Here is a 16,991-nt window from a genome sequence, read left to right as displayed (position 1 = left end):
GAAGGGATCGAACTGATCACTTCCTGGCCTCTGCCATCCTGATATATGATTTCCAAAAATGTCTCAGAGGAATGCCTTACAGGGCTAACAGGGTGAAGTTTGTAGGAGATTCGGGCTGTCCCTCAGGCATTCAGGAAGAGCTGGGCACCTTGGAGGGGGGTTCACACCAGCAACTGCCTAAAATGACCAGCAAGACAGACTCCCAGTTTGCTTGAGGGTATAAAAAATGGGATGCAAAGAAGTACCTAACCAGAAACTGTTAGTAGTTTGGAGCCCCTCTGGAAATTAGGAGCTTAAGTTATCTCTTCCAAGAGTTAAGGGGCCTTCTCAGTGGTGATGAGGTTGCAAGGGTGGCTCAGCTCTCATGTTTGATTTCAGTTGATTTTATTGGGCAAACAGGAGCCTTAAAAAACTAGGATACTGAAAATCTGGTTGGTTTGGGGTCCTAATTTCATCTAATATTTGATAAGCCTCAGCAGAAGATTCAGATCCAAAAAGGCTCTGACACTTCAGCTTTTCAGACACCTATTCATGAGACACATCAGTGGTTTGCATTATTTGCAGAAGAAACCCATTGCCTGCAGAAAATATGAAAGGATCTACATACAAAAGAGTAGAATAGAATATCTAAAAGAATATGAAGCTCAGGATTTCACAGTAAATGAGGCTGGGTGTGCTAATTTTATCTGAACTTTTCAAAAAAATGATCTAATTCTGAAAAGAGACTGTATCTAAAATGCCTTATAATGGTCTCTATAAATCAGAAACTGACAGCTGTGGCTTCAGTCAGATTGCTCCACTTCCTCAGCTCTCTACTGCAATACATCAGCATGCAAGTGCTGTTCACAGAAACCATAGAAAATGTTTTTGTTTTCTGTAAGGAGTGAAAGGGTAGCTTTTTCCTCATTAAATAAAGTCTGAAACTTGTTAGGGCAGTGATACACTAACTGTGAAAGTACAGCCAGCAAAGCATTATTGAGTCAATTCTCTGTGCTGTCTGGGCTTGTGAAAAAAGGTGTTTTTTCAGGTCAGCTAGCATCATTTGAAACGCCCCATCAGACTTTTACAAAGCATTAACTAACCAAATTGGAAACTGCGAATGCCAACATGCTGTGGTGAAAACTATCAGAACAAATTTAAATACCTTGATCATTTCTGAAAATGAATTTTGTTATTGTTGTTTATGAATGTCACTGTCTGCCTTTCTAACAGCAGGCTCTCATTTCTTACCCCTTTTTACATCTCAGAGCTACCTAACTACTCCAAACACATGGCTTTAGAAGCACTTAACTTCTTGGGCATTAAGGGCCTGGCATATCTGGGCAGCTTTTTTATTTCAAATAGTTTTACTGAAAGCTATACCTACCAAAGCAATGCACCATTACGCAGCATCAGAAAGCTACATTTTAAAACACAAGGCACACCACCTTCACTTCCTCACAGCATTGCTCCAGTTTTACTCAGCTAAATGAATTAACCTCTTTGGTATGATTTGATTTTGATCCTTGTTCCCTTCCTGAGCAGCATTCTGTGGTAGGACCTACTCATTTCCTTTGCTGGAGATAAGCAGGAAGGACTGGTCTGGCGGACTATGCTTGCTGTTGCCGATGAAACACTTCATTAAAATTACACACCAGGATTTTAAGCTCGCCTCTTTGCTCAACTCAGAGAGAGCCCTCGTCCATGCTAAGCAGGAAGGTCTTTGTTCTGCAGCAGAGCTCCAAGTTGTTTGAACACTATGAATGCCAAGCTTTCAAAGAAAGGAAAACACAACCACTTTGGCAAATGTAAGGTGGCAAAAAAATTTTTAGTTGGTTTGACACACAGTGCTCGCAGACACACATTGTGCCTTCCTGTGAAAATGTGTTTCTAGCAGTGCCTGCTCTGCATACTAAACTGACTGCGTCTGCCTTTCTAACAGCGTGCCCCCATTCTCACAGGTACCAAACCCCTTCGAACACATGGGCAAAAAATACACAACATACTTAGGTACAGAGGGTCATAAAACACATAGTTTAATTTTTTAAGTTAAAAAGCAAAGTACGCATTACCAACAACAGCTAAATGCCACAAACGAAGTAGCATTCAGCAGAATCTAGGATGGGTAGCCTAAGATTCCCTGGGCTCTGATCTTTATGATGAGCCGGGCTATTACACGCTAGTAGCCTGCAACCCACTGCCTCACTGTCTAAGTTATTAGTGCTACTGTCAGCACTGCTTTAGTCCCCTGTCCTTAAAGGGATTGCTAAGGTCACTTCTAAGACACCATTTAACTTGAACTCATGGACCAAGGTGCCAAACTGAAGTGACACACGTGCTATCATGACAGTGATGATGCACCTCGGTGAAGGACTTGGTGCAGAACTCACAGCCAAGGCAAAGGAAGGCTCAGGTAACTATACTCTGTTGGTGCCTTCCTCTTTGTTGGATCCCTTAAAAGCTGAAGATGATCCTAATCTTCAGCTTTTCTGAATTTTTATTAGAGTATGTAATGCCCTCACCATAGCACGTCACACCTCTTCCCCTGCACTCCTTACATCCATCTCTTCTGCTTACTAGCCATGACATCTCTTCTAGATGGTCTCTATGCATATCTTATATGATATCAAAGTGGGTATTCAAAAAGTACTCAAAAGTACCCATGGCAATGCAGTTTTTTAATTAAATAAATAAATCATGTAACTTCTTCCATACTGGTCATACTCATGCAACCCACAGATTAACTGTAAAGGATACTCTATACCAACCAATTTGCTTTATTCTCTGCAGTTTTTGCATAAATGATGCTGATATTTACACCATTACTGATTCATTCCTCATCGCTGTAATTATTTTGTAGGATTTAGAAACAGTTGTTGTGAAACAGAAAATTTTCTAAAAACTTAGACAGCCTCTGTTCCTCTCAAGCTAACTCTAAGGTTAAAGACAATGAACAGATGAATCTACAGAAGAGAAAGGGAACAAAGTTTATCTACATTGTAGGTCAAAGGGGGAGTACAGAAAATTGATTAAGGCCTCTGCTGAAAAGAGCAGGACTCAAGATGGTGAAATTCCACACCTCTTGTTGTACCTCTTGACCAACTCTGTATAGCTCAGTCCAGCCCTCTGTCTTGCTACTTGTCTCTCTATGTAATGATGCACGCTAAGAAAAATCTGCAAACTGAGAACTGGAGAAGGGAACCTGAATGCATGGCTTTACTCGACAAGTAGCAAATAAACATGGGCCTACACATTTAGATTTTTTTTTCTCTTTGAACATCATCCCTTCCAACGAATGAAGGCGTAATCTCTCAACATGGAAAGTACCTAGACTCAGATCCATTTATCCTTTCTCTTGATTTTAAATACCTGAAAAGTCACATCAGGCTTACCCACGTCCTTTAGCTTCAAGCTGTGGACACTCAGAAATCCCATTTCTTTAGCACTGGGCATGGGGATCAGCAGTGTATCATTTCCTGGTTTCTGAATTCTCCCATCTGAAAGCTGCATGCATTTATTACATATATTTTCAATGAAATTATGGGTTCCTGGCAGCTAATGGAAAGGCCACCCAAATGAGGGTGTGGTGGTACCATGCACTCACAGCTGCGGACACCACAGGTGGTCAGCAGATGAGCCTGGCTACAAACGGTGGCACTGCAAGGGTGAGCTGTGCAGGGCAGCTGAACTTCTGTGAGCACACCAGGGAAGGCAACAATCAAAGGAGATGATACACTGAAGATAATGAAGATGTGTCCTTTATCAGCCCCCTTTATGTTGGACTTTCCATGTGAACACTGCCTGCGGCACTGAGGTCTAACCGGTGGTCTGTGAGTTGGAGTTGGCTGGAGTGGAGCTTCTCTCCTATCCTGGAAAACTCAGTACTTCACCATGCAGTGGTGGGAACATGGGGCTGGGTCATGGAGATGGGTAACTGGCTAGTAGGAAACCTGAGGTTACCATATTTGCCCCAAAGATTGCAATCTAACCAACTGGGCTAAAAAAGAGCAGCCTTTGTTGATCCCTATTTTTAAGTCTAATTTGTCACCTTCACAGTATCAATAAAGAGTGCATACAGCACATAATACAGTTTTGGAAAGAAATTATATTCTAGCAGGGATAAATCAGGCCATGCCTTCTAGCTAGAACAATCTTTTGCCTTGGGTATTTATTTTGCGTGTAACTGCTGGCAGCTCCATTTCCATTCCAGCCAGCTTTTCTCATTTTCTTCCGTAGTCAGCACCGTAAAGGTGGAAAGGGGGAAATCATGAAACACAGAGCCAAACCACGGAAAGGTGACCATGAATCAATGCAGGACCGATGCAATTCAACCACTGGTTGAGATTTGTAGTTGTGCAGATTACTCTTATTGGATAATACAGGCTTATTCAAAGAAAGATTTGAAATGAATACAAACACAATAAAACAAACAAACAAACAAGGGAGCAGCAGGCTTCTTTTACATTTTGTAGAAGAAAAGTATTTTGATAAAAAAAATAATAAACAGAGCTCATCTTGGATCTCGGTAAGAATATCTGCAAAGTCAAACATGTAATGCTAAAAATTACATCATCTGTAATCTTTATACCAACTGCTTTTCTTCAAACAACAGTAACACAGAAATGCTATTTTGAGCAGAACTAGTCACTGTATTTGTTTTCCATTAGATACACAATCTAGAATGACTACAACAGCTAGCTGGGCATGAACTTTATTAAACTCTGTACCAGTTGCATCAGCTTTATAAAGTCACTGCCTATTCTGTGGTGCTTTATGAGTGCTCAGCATTAAATACATTTCCGATGTATGCATGCAGAACTTGTCCTGTTTAGAATTTTAATAGCTTTAATAAACATAAGAAGAAACTGAGCTTCAGAAGAATAGATAATACTCTGAAAATCTCAGTAGGAATTAGCACCACTGTTATTCAAGCTTGGATACAAACAAAGCAGAGAAAATCACATCTACTGAGCATTCCCAACCTCAGGTGGACACGACCTGCTTCTGAGTACATTGCATTGATCTAACAGGTTTCAGTAACACAGATACATCACTTTTTCTCTCTTCCATTAAATATATGGCCTGTATGATGAGCAATATTGAGTAAAATGAAACACTGAACATGCAGACTTGAACATACTGACTACTCCTTACCTCTATTCCTTCCTTGTTTAAGGCATATTCGTCAAAGTTCAAAATAGCAGTCTTGATAGTCCGTGGAGGAGGCAACACAGTCAAGCCAATATTAATAGCATTGCTTCGTTTTGAGTCCAATACAATGATCTCCTGTCGCTTCCCATCTGCAGCAGTTTTCTTGATAAAGAAGAGGGGAACAAGGAAATTACTCCTCCACTCTTTTTTAAAGAAAAAGTCACTCCTCTCACCAAACCCTTCCTCTGTGCAACGGTACTGACACTGAATGCTTATCTAATTCATATACAGCCATCAAAAAAAACACGTTAATTCCTCACACCAATACGATTGACGTGGCACAGGGCAGCTTCTGCGTGTTGACAAGGCTGAAGGCAAGGGAAGTGTAGAGGAGCTGGGGACTACCTCATGTGCACGATGGGTGAATGTAATGAATTGGTGGTGGTGGGTTTTAAGTTAAAAAGAAACACAACTTTCAGAATAAACAGGATAAATTTTAGAAGAAATATGATGTTTATTTTCCATTTTATTCTCTCAGAACTCCCTTCTGTTAACACCTTAGAAGCACCCCTGAACCCTTCTTGAACCTTCCCCTTTTTTGAGTAAGAGAGTCTTTGAGTAAGACCCCTTTCCATGGAGGAGCTAACTGAGGGATCTGCGACGGCGCTTCTCCTTTAAAGCAGTCCTTTTCACTTCCCGGGCCATTAATCGCTTTTTCAGGACCACAGTTAGTGGCCAGGACCACATAAAAACAAGCGGGGTTCAGCAGAGCCTGCTTCCTCTCCAGCCTGTATCGCACGCAGCCTTCTTTACACCACTGCTTCTGCCTCGTACTTCGCAGCTGAGGATCGCGCCGCTCCGAGCAGCTTGTGCAGAAGGGAAAAGGCTCAGGGAAAGGAGTTAAATTTAGGCTTCCCACATGTGGTATATGGGTAAGTAAGCCTCAGATCTGCAGCTCTGTTTTTAGGTTCCTAAGTTTGACAAGACAGACATATTCATTTGAGGGGACATCTGATGCTAACCACTGGGAGGACCGCGATTGCACCAGGGCTCTCTCCTCGGCAGTGGGTTATGAAAGACAGATGAGCTGTGCCGGGGACACGAGCATGGAGGCATTTGCCAGAGCTGTAGCTGCACGTCGAGTATATAGCAGTGGCCAAAGAGATTTTAAATCTCTCAGGTGAGAAAGAAACCCTTTCTGAATGAACAAAAGGATGAAGAGAAAAGATTTTACTCCTTTGAACTTTATTACCCTACCCTGAGGAAAACAATTCCCTTTTGCCTGCAATGAAGCTGCACAGGTGTAAGCGCCTGAGTACTAAAATGAGCTACAGCTACTAATTTCTCTTATAATATTAATGAACTGTTTTATTAGTTCATTAACAGAGGATTACTTCAAATGGGTGAAGGAACTGGGGCACTTAATGTGATGATACGTAGCCCTGAACTGTAGTATTATTAAATATAAATCATGTGGTATAATTTGTGGGAAATAATCATTACTACAACGTACCAAGAACTACAGTGGATTTAGACTTCTACAAGACCTAACTGGCCGGCTGCTGTTGCCTTCACTGAAGGCTGGGTTATTCGGAAACACCAGCGGTCCCACAGATGTGACCTGTGGTTTGGTGAGCATGTAGTCTAAAATACACCTCTTTGATTTAACTAAGCAAACAGAAGAGTTTAAGCCACTTTTTCAATGGTTGTATAAATGAGTGTTTATATATGAGCACCAAGCCAAAAATATCTCCCCTCTATTTAAACTGCAGAACAATCTGCATCGGTAGTACAGAAAAACCTGGGATATCCCTTAACTGTGAGATGGCAATTGTTTGGTTTCTATCTTAATTAGCAAGGATTTAGCACTAGGGATTTAAAAAGGAATCATTCAGCTGCCATTGACTTTGTCCAGGATACAAACTTACAATCTTTTACAGAAATCTCATTTCACATTTATGTCTTGCCTTCGCATTTACTCACATTGCACCAAACATTTGCATGAGTATGTGCGTCTAGGCACACATGTACATGTGTATGTGAAAACACATTCCTTAATTTTTCACTCTTGCTAGTTTTTATGTCTGTGGGCACATGATGGATGACTACGTCCCATGGGGTACGGATGAATCAGCAAAATAATGCTCTCAAAGAGATGCAGAACCAAGCGGATAGCAGAAGGGCTGAACAATAACTTTTGATTCAGTAGTGTGTATGTGTTTTCATCTCTCTTCACACAAAAATAAACGCTTTGAAGCACTTCACCAAAATACCTGGTTCTGTTTGGCAGAGTGAGAAAGAAAGAAAAATTTTAGACTGGTTTTCAGGGGGTACCTGATCGCCTTTTCTATTCACTAACAAAATGTCACGGTCCTGTAGACCAGAAAATAAGCATTCTGCAACACAAGGTGCTCCTCCAACTATAATCCATGTGTGCACTGCCCAGCGTGGCATTAACTTTCCTAAAATCAAGATCCACCCTCCACCTTGAACTCCCCTATTATATCCTACAATTTAAAATCCACTTTATTTTATTGCAGCCTATTGCGTTTAATGAAAAACTTCTCATGAGCCAGGAAGTAGCTGTTTATAGCTGTGTTGTGGAAATCACAGCGAAGGATTAGAAACTGGAGTAAAATTGGTTACAGCTGTATGAAAGAGCATATGCACAAGGTAGAGCCAACCCCCCCCAACACACGCACCCTGGCTTCGCTTTTCCCCTCCTCCTTCTGGACTATTCCTTTTCCGTGCACCTGCTTGCATCTAATGCTATGAAATCTGGAGGTCTGACTTTTGATTTGTTGCTCCGTGCTCTTTTTTCAGCTGAACCAACTAAGCTGTGAGTCAGACTTTACGAAATTATAGAATAAACCTGTTTTGGATTGCAGCCATTGGACATGAGAAACTAGACACAACGGGGAATGTGCTCCCTGGAAATAAACCAAGCAGTCTGGAAAAAGCGAGAGCTATCCTAATTTGAGTGCAATCTTCATACCAAACCTCAAGTCCTCTACAGATTCAGTGGTCTGCTTAATTATTCCCACTCTCACTTGATCTAAGGACCATCTCCTACCCGGTAACATTTGCTGGTACTCACCAAAAACACACGGGAGTCTCAGAAGCCCGCGTGGGCTTCCACTGGGATAATTCTCAATCATCATTGAATTCTCTACCGAGACAATGATACTTCTATGTCTGTGTTACGGGACGAGGTGGAAAGCATGCCAAAAGTATAATGTCTCATGCAGAGAGCAGTGTTAGTCTCCAAGAGGAAAGCAGTCACCTAAATCATTCCTCAGACTTGCACTAATTTCAAAGAAACCTGCTCACTCATCTTTCAGCCAGAAGCCAAAAGCTGTGCCAAAGCATCAGGCAGCCCAGGAAGGTTTGGGAAGAAAGCGTGAGGGGGTGAAAATGGCCAAAGGCAGTTTGGGAATGTGTGTGATAAATGACAGGAAAAGTAAACAAGTCAACATCCCAGCAATTTGACATCCTATCAAAATTTCAGGTGAGAATAAAAGATCAAGAATCAGCCACGCTGATTCCTTACAATATTGGCATTTAGCACAAAGCTAAAGTTTGGAAATGGCAACTAGGTCATAATTCCACATTCGATTCAAGGAATTAAATGCTTCACAGATCTAAGAAAACATTCTCATTCCTTCCATCTATGAACCATCTGGGGTAGATTTGTATTTACAGGGAGAGAGATGAGGAGTAACACGCCACAATGTCACCAACATTCCTTCCTCACCAGAAAAGGAATCAGAGAAAGAAATTAATCCCAAATCTGCCAAATGAACTATTGGCTGAATGCGTTTTTAAAGCTACTACTCCCCACATTTCAGAGCTATGTGCATCATATGTCTGAAAGATGTTTTTGCATCACAAAAAAATGCAGTTTATACCAGTGATATGTAGGATGTAGGTGAGTCACGTATTTATGTACCTATTCTTTGGTAGGTACTTAATAGGGTGTTCGATTGTTCAAACTGTGGTATTTCTCCTTGTCCAAGAAGATGAAGAATGACCATTAGAAAACGTTGAGTTAGTAACCCAGACAAGTGACAGGGAGAGCTTTTACCATGAGACATCCAGTCTCCCCAGATTAAGAGAAACCAGTAATATTTATGACACAACACGTATCTTCTGTCAGCCGAAGAGAAGTAAAATATTCAAGATACTGATTGATTTTTATGTCACTATAAAATGTACAAGCGATTTATTTACATCTTTTAAAGAAGAGAGATGGGCATCTTTTACTAGCATTTTAACTGGAAAAGAAAGTTGTTTCCCTGACATCAATTATTCTGCTTAGAAGAAAGGGAGTTTATGTAGCCATGAAAAACAAACGTTTCAGCTAATAACCTTTTTAATGCTACTTCAAATTCCTACTAAGGGTACATAAAAGAGACTTTACTTTGTTGTAGAGTCCAATGTTAAACAGACACGACACCAGCCTTCATGAATTTATTTCGTAACAATGCTCCTAAGGAACAGTAGATCCTAGCTACAGAGGTATTTCCTGTGCCAGCTTCTATCCTAAATTTTGGGTAGCCCCATTGTCCAAATCAAGGGTTTAAAATACGCCTGTTGACCAGCGTTAAAAAAAATAAAAAATTCCTCCCCAAAATCCTGCAGAGTTTAACTGCAGTTGAACTTAGTACAGCTGATAAATCAATCCTGTGCAATAAAGTACACGTGTAGGCATTTTGCAGCAGATCTAGGTTGATATTCTAACCTTTCTGCATTATGATTAGGAAAATATTACCAAGTGAAGAACTTTCAAGTACACAGATATGAATCATCACGCTCTGACCTTTGCAGAAATGTAACAGAAAATATTTCATATTCCAATACCTGGTTTGGCACCTAAGTGTGAATGTGCTAATGTAGAATTTGTTGGTATTCCCCACCTGAGGTGATATCCCCAAACCGGTGGACCTGAGAAAAGAGGGTAAGCTTGGCACAGACAACCCCCTAGGCTCATTTCCTAGTTTCAGATTATGGAATATCTTCTCTCATAGGCCAAGCTAGAAACACATCCAGTAATTTCCACTGTTTTCATATAAACAGTATAAATCATTTAGGTCTAAGTCAAAACGAATACCAATACAATAGCAAAATAATAGCGAGCTGAATACGAGCTGTACCTTTGTGACAGGCAGTTCCTTGGATTTGGACTCAAAGAGATGCTCCAGTTTGGAAGTGTCCACCTTAATGGGTTCCAGTTTCGACCACAGGAATTCTCTGCAGCGTTTGTTGTTTTTACACTGCCACTCAAATGGCCGTACCTCGTTCCAAAACAGACGGATGGTTTTCTTCTTCTTTATAAATGCTGGCTGACCCCTAGAAACCTGGGGTGACCCTAAACCCTGAGGAGTGCTGAACAGCGGAGGGGGAGCCAATAAATTAGCAGAGGGTGGAGGTGGAGGCGGACATCCAAACAGCGGGGGAGGTGGCGGAGGAGGCAAACCCAGAAAAGAAGGTGGAGGTGGAGGAGGGGGAACAAGGGAGTCCCCAGGACCCATATCCATGTCCAACACATCTACATCATCCTCCTCCCCCAAGTCTGTAAAATCCATGTCTTTGATTTTAAGTTCTCTAGGATTAGCCATGAGCTGATCCCAGATGTAGTCAGATTCCTTCTTTGGCTGTGCTGGTGTTTTCTCAGGGACCTGTTCACTGATTTCATCTTCAGGCAAGGCTGTCCCCTTGGCCAGCTCACCACTGTTGAATTTTTCCGCAAAGGCTTTCACGCTGCCTTGGTTGTCCAGGTTTCCAATCTCCATCTTTTTGACACTTTCATCTTTGGCCTGCTTCGTGGCCTGAAGGATAGAGATCCTACTGGCTAGACTAGTGAGTGACTCCTCGCTTTCCTCCGTCTCCTTCTTTTCCTCCTTCGCCTCCAGCTCCTTCTCCTCTTCATCCTTGGGCTTTTTGTTATGCGCATACAACATGTCCAGCATAAACCGCTTGTTGTTGAGGATGTTGCTGCACTGCTCATTCACACCAGCATCCTGGATGGTCTGTGACCAGGGACCTGCAATCACACACGCACAGATGGGAACAGTCAAGGGCAGGGAGACAGAGCACCGAGGACACTCCCTACCACAGCAGAAATGTTTCTGGGGATGCATGCACAACTAGCCAGAAACTGGGCAACAGTTCTGAAAATTTTGAAGCAAGTGACAGCGCTGGTATATGGCCCAGGTACCTCTCAAAGAAGGAATGGGGGCAGAAAATAATCAATTTAGCCCAGGAGGGACTACGTAACTGTCAGGATTTCGAGATTTAGGGTTCTAAAATCTATCAGATTTCTCTTGGTACATACTATCCCAGCTCATTTTACACAATCCATAAATGCTCAGAACTTTTTGCAATCCAAAATGGGGCTTTGGTATCATGACAGTGGAGCAATATAGGCTGCTGTCCTACTTTTGACCTGGCCATAAACTGGAAGTCCCCCAAAAAAACTTCCGTATGAAAGTGATTTTCTCTTCCTGACTTCAAGGTCAACAAGTAACTGCTTCCTATCATGTTACCTGTAGGAATACGAGCACCTAACTAAACTTCAAGTGATTTCTGAAAATGCAGCTCCTCGGTCCTTGTTACCCTTCTCCTAGCATATGATGGGATTGAAAACCTAATGGCCTTCTTCCCACATCGCTGCCACTTAACATGTCACTGTAATGAAGCTTTATGTTTCTGACTACTCATCTTTTATATTAAAATCTGCAGAATAATGTGTTTGAGACAGCACCATAAATAACAAACCACAACAGTCAATTTGTAAAATAAATGATCTGAGAATCTCTTAAACGACATTTTCCTGAATATAATACTGCTAACCAACGTGGATACTGTGTCAAAAAATTGTGGTGCTTCTTTTCCCAATGGGCATCAGATGAAGTGACTAAATACGGACAAAGATCATTCTTCACATTTAACATATCTACTTTATGTGATTCCTTCTGTTCCCCATAGTATTTACACATTTTATTGATATATTTTTACAAATTCTACTTCTTAAATGTTTTATTTTGATTGCTAGCCTGCCTTCCCTTTGGTAAGTTGTGGTGGAAGATTTTGTTTTATACTTTTCAGTTGCCTTTTCACTTAAACTTTTGTTTCGTTTTTGTTTCTCCCCTTATGCTCCTGACTTTTCAATACTTGAGAGTTTTAAGTATCTCTATTAGTTTCATTTATCCATCGAGGTGCTTTTTTAGCATGACAGCTACACTGTGCTCTGAGGTGTCTCCTCGGTGAGCTCCACAGTCAGAGCCCTGCAGCAACACCACCCCCACCCATTTAGAAAAAGAACATGGGAAAATGTAGGACAGGTCTCCCAACACAAGGCATATGGACAGAGGTGATTTTTAAAATGAATTCAGAGGTTTAACTCCAGATAAAATAAAGACTTTTTGTCAGCAGTGGATGCAACCTCCAAAACTGTTTCCTTCTACTTTCCTGTAGGAGGCTTGTCTGTCTCCCTTACTGATTTATTTTTCCTTAGTCATTCTCCATGGGATTGCTTTCTCATCAAGATTTCTTTTAGCTGAGGTTTGTCCTTAAGGTAGTTTCACTAGATAACATGACCTCTGTCTCCACACTACAGATTTTATCCAATTAGTTCCAACCAAGGACTGCCTTCTCCTTCTAGCCTCTCCTTCACAGATGTTCACGATTGTCCCCAGGATCTCTTCTGCAAATCCCACGAGCTATCTGCGCCCCATTTTCATTAGCTGTATCCTCCAGGATTTCATCTATTTCCAAAACTCCTCCCCAGACAAAATTTCTAATTTGGGGTCCCCAAGTCTGCCTCCATTTCCCGTAGATGATCAAAGGTTATTGCTGTGAAGAAGCCCATTCTTGCTATCTCAGTGCCTTCTTCTGTCCCCCTCTCCACAGGGGTAAAGCTGTGAAATGCTATCTGAGAAACAAGAATTGTAGGAAGTCAAGTTTGGCAGCATGGCTGACAAAGGAGCCAGGACCAAAGGCTTTATTTGTTAAGGCATCTGGGCAGAACCAATGGGCCACCTCATGAATGGCAAGATGTTTGCTGGGAATCTGACAACTTCTGGCAAAAAGTGTTCTCCTTTGCTTTCTGAATCTCCTCTCCTACAAATGACTCACTACAAGAGACCTCCTACGTGGCACAACCTAGTAAATCTTTGGCCTATTGGTAACACGTCAATTTTAGGAGGCTGATGTTTCGATAACTAGGGTATATTTCATAGCTTTTAACAAAAATTACATAAGCACTTATTTAGAGAGAAAGCATCAGGATGTAACAGACAATATTAGGAGGAAAAATTGTAACTTTTATTTGCACTTGGATGATCTAGTGCCACAGTGCGATAATATCACTCATCTACCATATCTACCCTGCCTTTCCTACATATGTACCCATCTATGTTCTTTAAGGGTACCAGAGCATTCTAAATGCCTTATTTTAAGTTAATCTGGGTGCTGGTTGAAAAGAAGATCACTCTCAAACTTAGAATGAAATTAACTTAATGCTTCTCAGAAAAAAAGTGATACAGTTAAACAAGAACAATACAACATGACACCTCATCTCTGTGGAGTAATCCTTGTGATTCAGTCATCTCTCTTCTTTCAGGACAGAGAAAGACTGTTTCACACTGTGCAGCAATTTTTGTTTTCTTATCTAGAATTTAGAGAACTTAGGACAACGCATTCCACTGTTCAGCCCTAAAAAGGCTTGGAAACAAAATGTCTTAATTATATTACATTTCTTTACATCTCTACCAAACAAATAAAATAAAATAAAATAAAATAACAAAGGTCAAATTCTGCCTTTTTACTCCCTGCCTCAACTGCATGACTAGCTCTGGTCATAATTACCTCTCCATGCAGAAAATTGGTTGATGTTTTCCAGGCTGGACTACCCTTTACAGGTGCCTGGTGGCATGTTTAACCATTGGTCACAACAGGGCTGTGGAATAAACATTCCAGAGAATGTATACTTCATGTGCTCCACATGAGCTAAGGATGGTCACAGCCTAAGCCTATACACAGCAGCTCCTACATATACCTCTGTTTTCTGAAGTCTAAGGCAGGAACAAACATTCTATTTGGAAGGAAGGAACAAACACCCTATTCCTCACTTGTCTTATTGAATTAAAAGCTAATGGCATGGAAAAACTTGTTTTGAATCTCATGAAAATTTGCATCATCAGGGCCTCTCATGTCATTGTTTTATGTAGAAGGCAAATCAATTCTCTGGGAGCTAGAGATGCAAGTCACTGCAACACAATGATTCAATGGTTACTACATTAAACGTACAGAAGAAAATGGTCTGGAGTTGAAGGAAACCTCCTTTCATCAAGGCCTTGCTGTCCTTAAAACACAGAAACCCCATCAAAGTCTGCAGATTTCCAAACAGGGAATTGATGGGGATTTGGCCACAGAGAAGGAAGAAAGTCTTAGATAGGCAGAAAAAGGTTTGTTTGCTAATTAACAAAACAATAGAGCTGTTAGTTTAACATTTTTTTCCATCAGAAAGCCTTCATTATTGAAAAAACTTCACTTTACCAGTTTCATTGTCACTGGTTAACTTGTCCTCTCTCTCTTCCCTCTCTAAAGTGCTGCTTGCTGAGGATATGCTGGATGCAGAGCAGTTGTCTTTTTCATTCACTTCCTCATTCTGCCTCTCTTTTTCACTGAGTATTGCACTTTCTTCTGGCTCTCTTTCTGGTCCTTGCTCCACCTCACTCTCTGGTCCCACCTCTGCAGCCTCTATTTCCTTGGGTGTCTCCGTTCCCTGCTCGGGCTCTGCCTCAGCCTCCTGCTCTGCTTCTGCTTCTGGTTCTGTCTCTGTCTCTGGTTCGGGTTCACTGGCACTCACTGGTGGAGAGAACAATGGGAGAAAGAGATGCACTTAACAGAGGAGTCGTGTCAGGCTCACCCGTCTAAATGAGAGCGATCTGAAAATCGTACAAGTGCCTTATGGAAAGAAAATAAAAAGCAAGTCCATGGCATGCTTAACATTATGAGCAACAGATTGATGAATGTTGTGTGACGACAGCATTGCACATGAGAGTGGCCTGGCAATCCCCCTCGCTTACTGTCTGGAGCCAATCCACTGTTTTTATACGTACTCCCACAGCTGGAGTGTTGGACTCGCAAAAGGATTTGAACCAGCAGAAAATGGGCATCCCACCTGAGTATGACACTGGAAACTCAGTGCCCAGATAGAGCCAGGAAGGAAGAGATCTTTTAAAAAGCAAAAAGGAGGGAGATTGTGGCTTTTGGTTGTATTTTCTTTGGTTTCTGCAGGAATTCTTTTTTCACCTGATGAGGAACACTTCAACAGAAAAAAATACACATATTAGTTTTATTAACACAGTGAAATGGCACAGTCTGGAAATGGCACTGTCACACATCTGGTTGATGAAAAACATATGTTTTTTCATGCACATTTACTTCAGAATAGCCACATCAAAACTGAACAAACTTTCCAACTGCTTGGCATATAGCACAAATTTAGTTTCCAACGGGTTGGCATATGTCATATGTTGAGCTTTTTTTTTTTATCAGTTGGCAACATGGCAAACACTGTTGATGGTATGCTTGGTTTCTTCTCTGCTTTATCATAGACAGTGAAATTCATTCATTTTTTTATTTTTTCATTTTTTTAAGCTAAAACATCAGACTTTCACATGCAAATGGTCTCTGCATGCTGCAAAGAAACTGAAGAGCATCCACACATATTCACATCAAGCAGCTCAGTTTTCTGCAAATTGAAATAGCCATGCAAAAGTGACAAAAATAGGCATGCGTATTAGCTCTGCATACTCCCCAGATTACCTTTGCACTAAATCTTGTGTCAGGTGGCTGAACTACAACTACCAAGTCATACTTGTTTTTTCCCTCTCTTAACTGCTTTCCATTACAGTGTTGCAAAATAGACTTCTGGACTTGTCATGGTCTTTGGATCACATGATGTACAATGAGACTTCCTTCAAGAACTAAGTGAATCTTTGCAGGAAAAAAAGCATCACACTGGAATGCAACCCAAATATGTCAGTCCTCTAGGGAGCAGGTAAATAGATTTATCCCAGGAAAGTAGAAGTCAAACTAAAGTCACAATATTTTCTTAAGACTGCTTCACGTTGTGTGGCTGTTCTTTTTTCTGAGACACCCACTCAAAGAATGGTGATTATCAACAAGGTCTGTGTTGTATCTATACAATACCACACACGTTTTTAGACTAGCTTTCAGGAATGCATCTTCAGTCCCACATTATTCCTCTTCACTTCCTTTAATTCAAGTGTACAAAACTGCAAATGAATTTTGTCATTGATTTCATTGGAGTTAGGCTTCTGCACTTTCACAATCCATTTTAAATGTGTAGTTAAATAACTAGATATGCATACGTAATACATATATATAAAAGAAATGTACACACAGTATGTTTCATAAATAATCCATGTATACCTAATCCAATTTTAAAATCAAACTAAGGTTTGAATATAAATGGGGTGCAAACTTAGGTATCCTTCAGGAGATCCTGGAACTAGAATGGTCCTGTAGCATGAACATGAGACTCTGAGCTTGCCATAGTGCAATGGCCTATGACCGCTGCACAGATACAAATGTCTTCAGTTTACCCTAGACTAGTCACTTGTCACTTTTTTCTTTTTTTTTTTTTTTTTAGCGTGTGTGTGAATAGTAGACTTTTCTACAAGAAAAAAAAAAAAAAGGAAAAAAAAAAAAGCTGTTATGCAATGACCAGAAAGGTCAACTTCAACAGCTGAAGCAGAGAAAGAAGCTGACTAAAATGTGGCCAGGACTGCTAATGCTTTTGGCACCTTCATCATCATGAAGCTACACTG

The 16,991-nt window shown here is 40.9% G+C and overlaps 1 protein-coding gene across 10 annotated transcripts in view; it reads right to left on the bottom strand.

Annotated features, from left to right (window-relative positions):
- Positions 1 to 16,991, bottom strand: part of FHOD3 (formin homology 2 domain containing 3) — a 418,783-nt gene that overhangs the window by 49,560 nt on the left and 352,232 nt on the right. For 9 of the 10 annotated variants that reach the window (XM_068671115.1, XM_068671112.1, XM_068671113.1 and 6 more), the window contains 3 exons: positions 14,689 to 15,000; positions 10,284 to 11,173; positions 5,134 to 5,292 (listed from right to left, as the gene is read on the bottom strand). In XM_068671115.1, coding sequence (XP_068527216.1) covers positions 5,134 to 5,292; positions 10,284 to 11,173; positions 14,689 to 15,000 — 1,361 coding nt within the window. The remainder of the gene's footprint in view (positions 1 to 5,133; positions 5,293 to 10,283; positions 11,174 to 14,688; positions 15,001 to 16,991) is intronic. The other variant, XM_068671118.1, reaches the window with a different exon arrangement.

This window comes from Anas acuta, chromosome 2 (assembly GCF_963932015.1).
Source record: "Anas acuta chromosome 2, bAnaAcu1.1, whole genome shotgun sequence".
Classification (NCBI taxonomy): Eukaryota; Metazoa; Chordata; class Aves; order Anseriformes; family Anatidae; genus Anas; species Anas acuta.
This window is presented reverse-complemented; position numbering and strand designations above follow the sequence as displayed.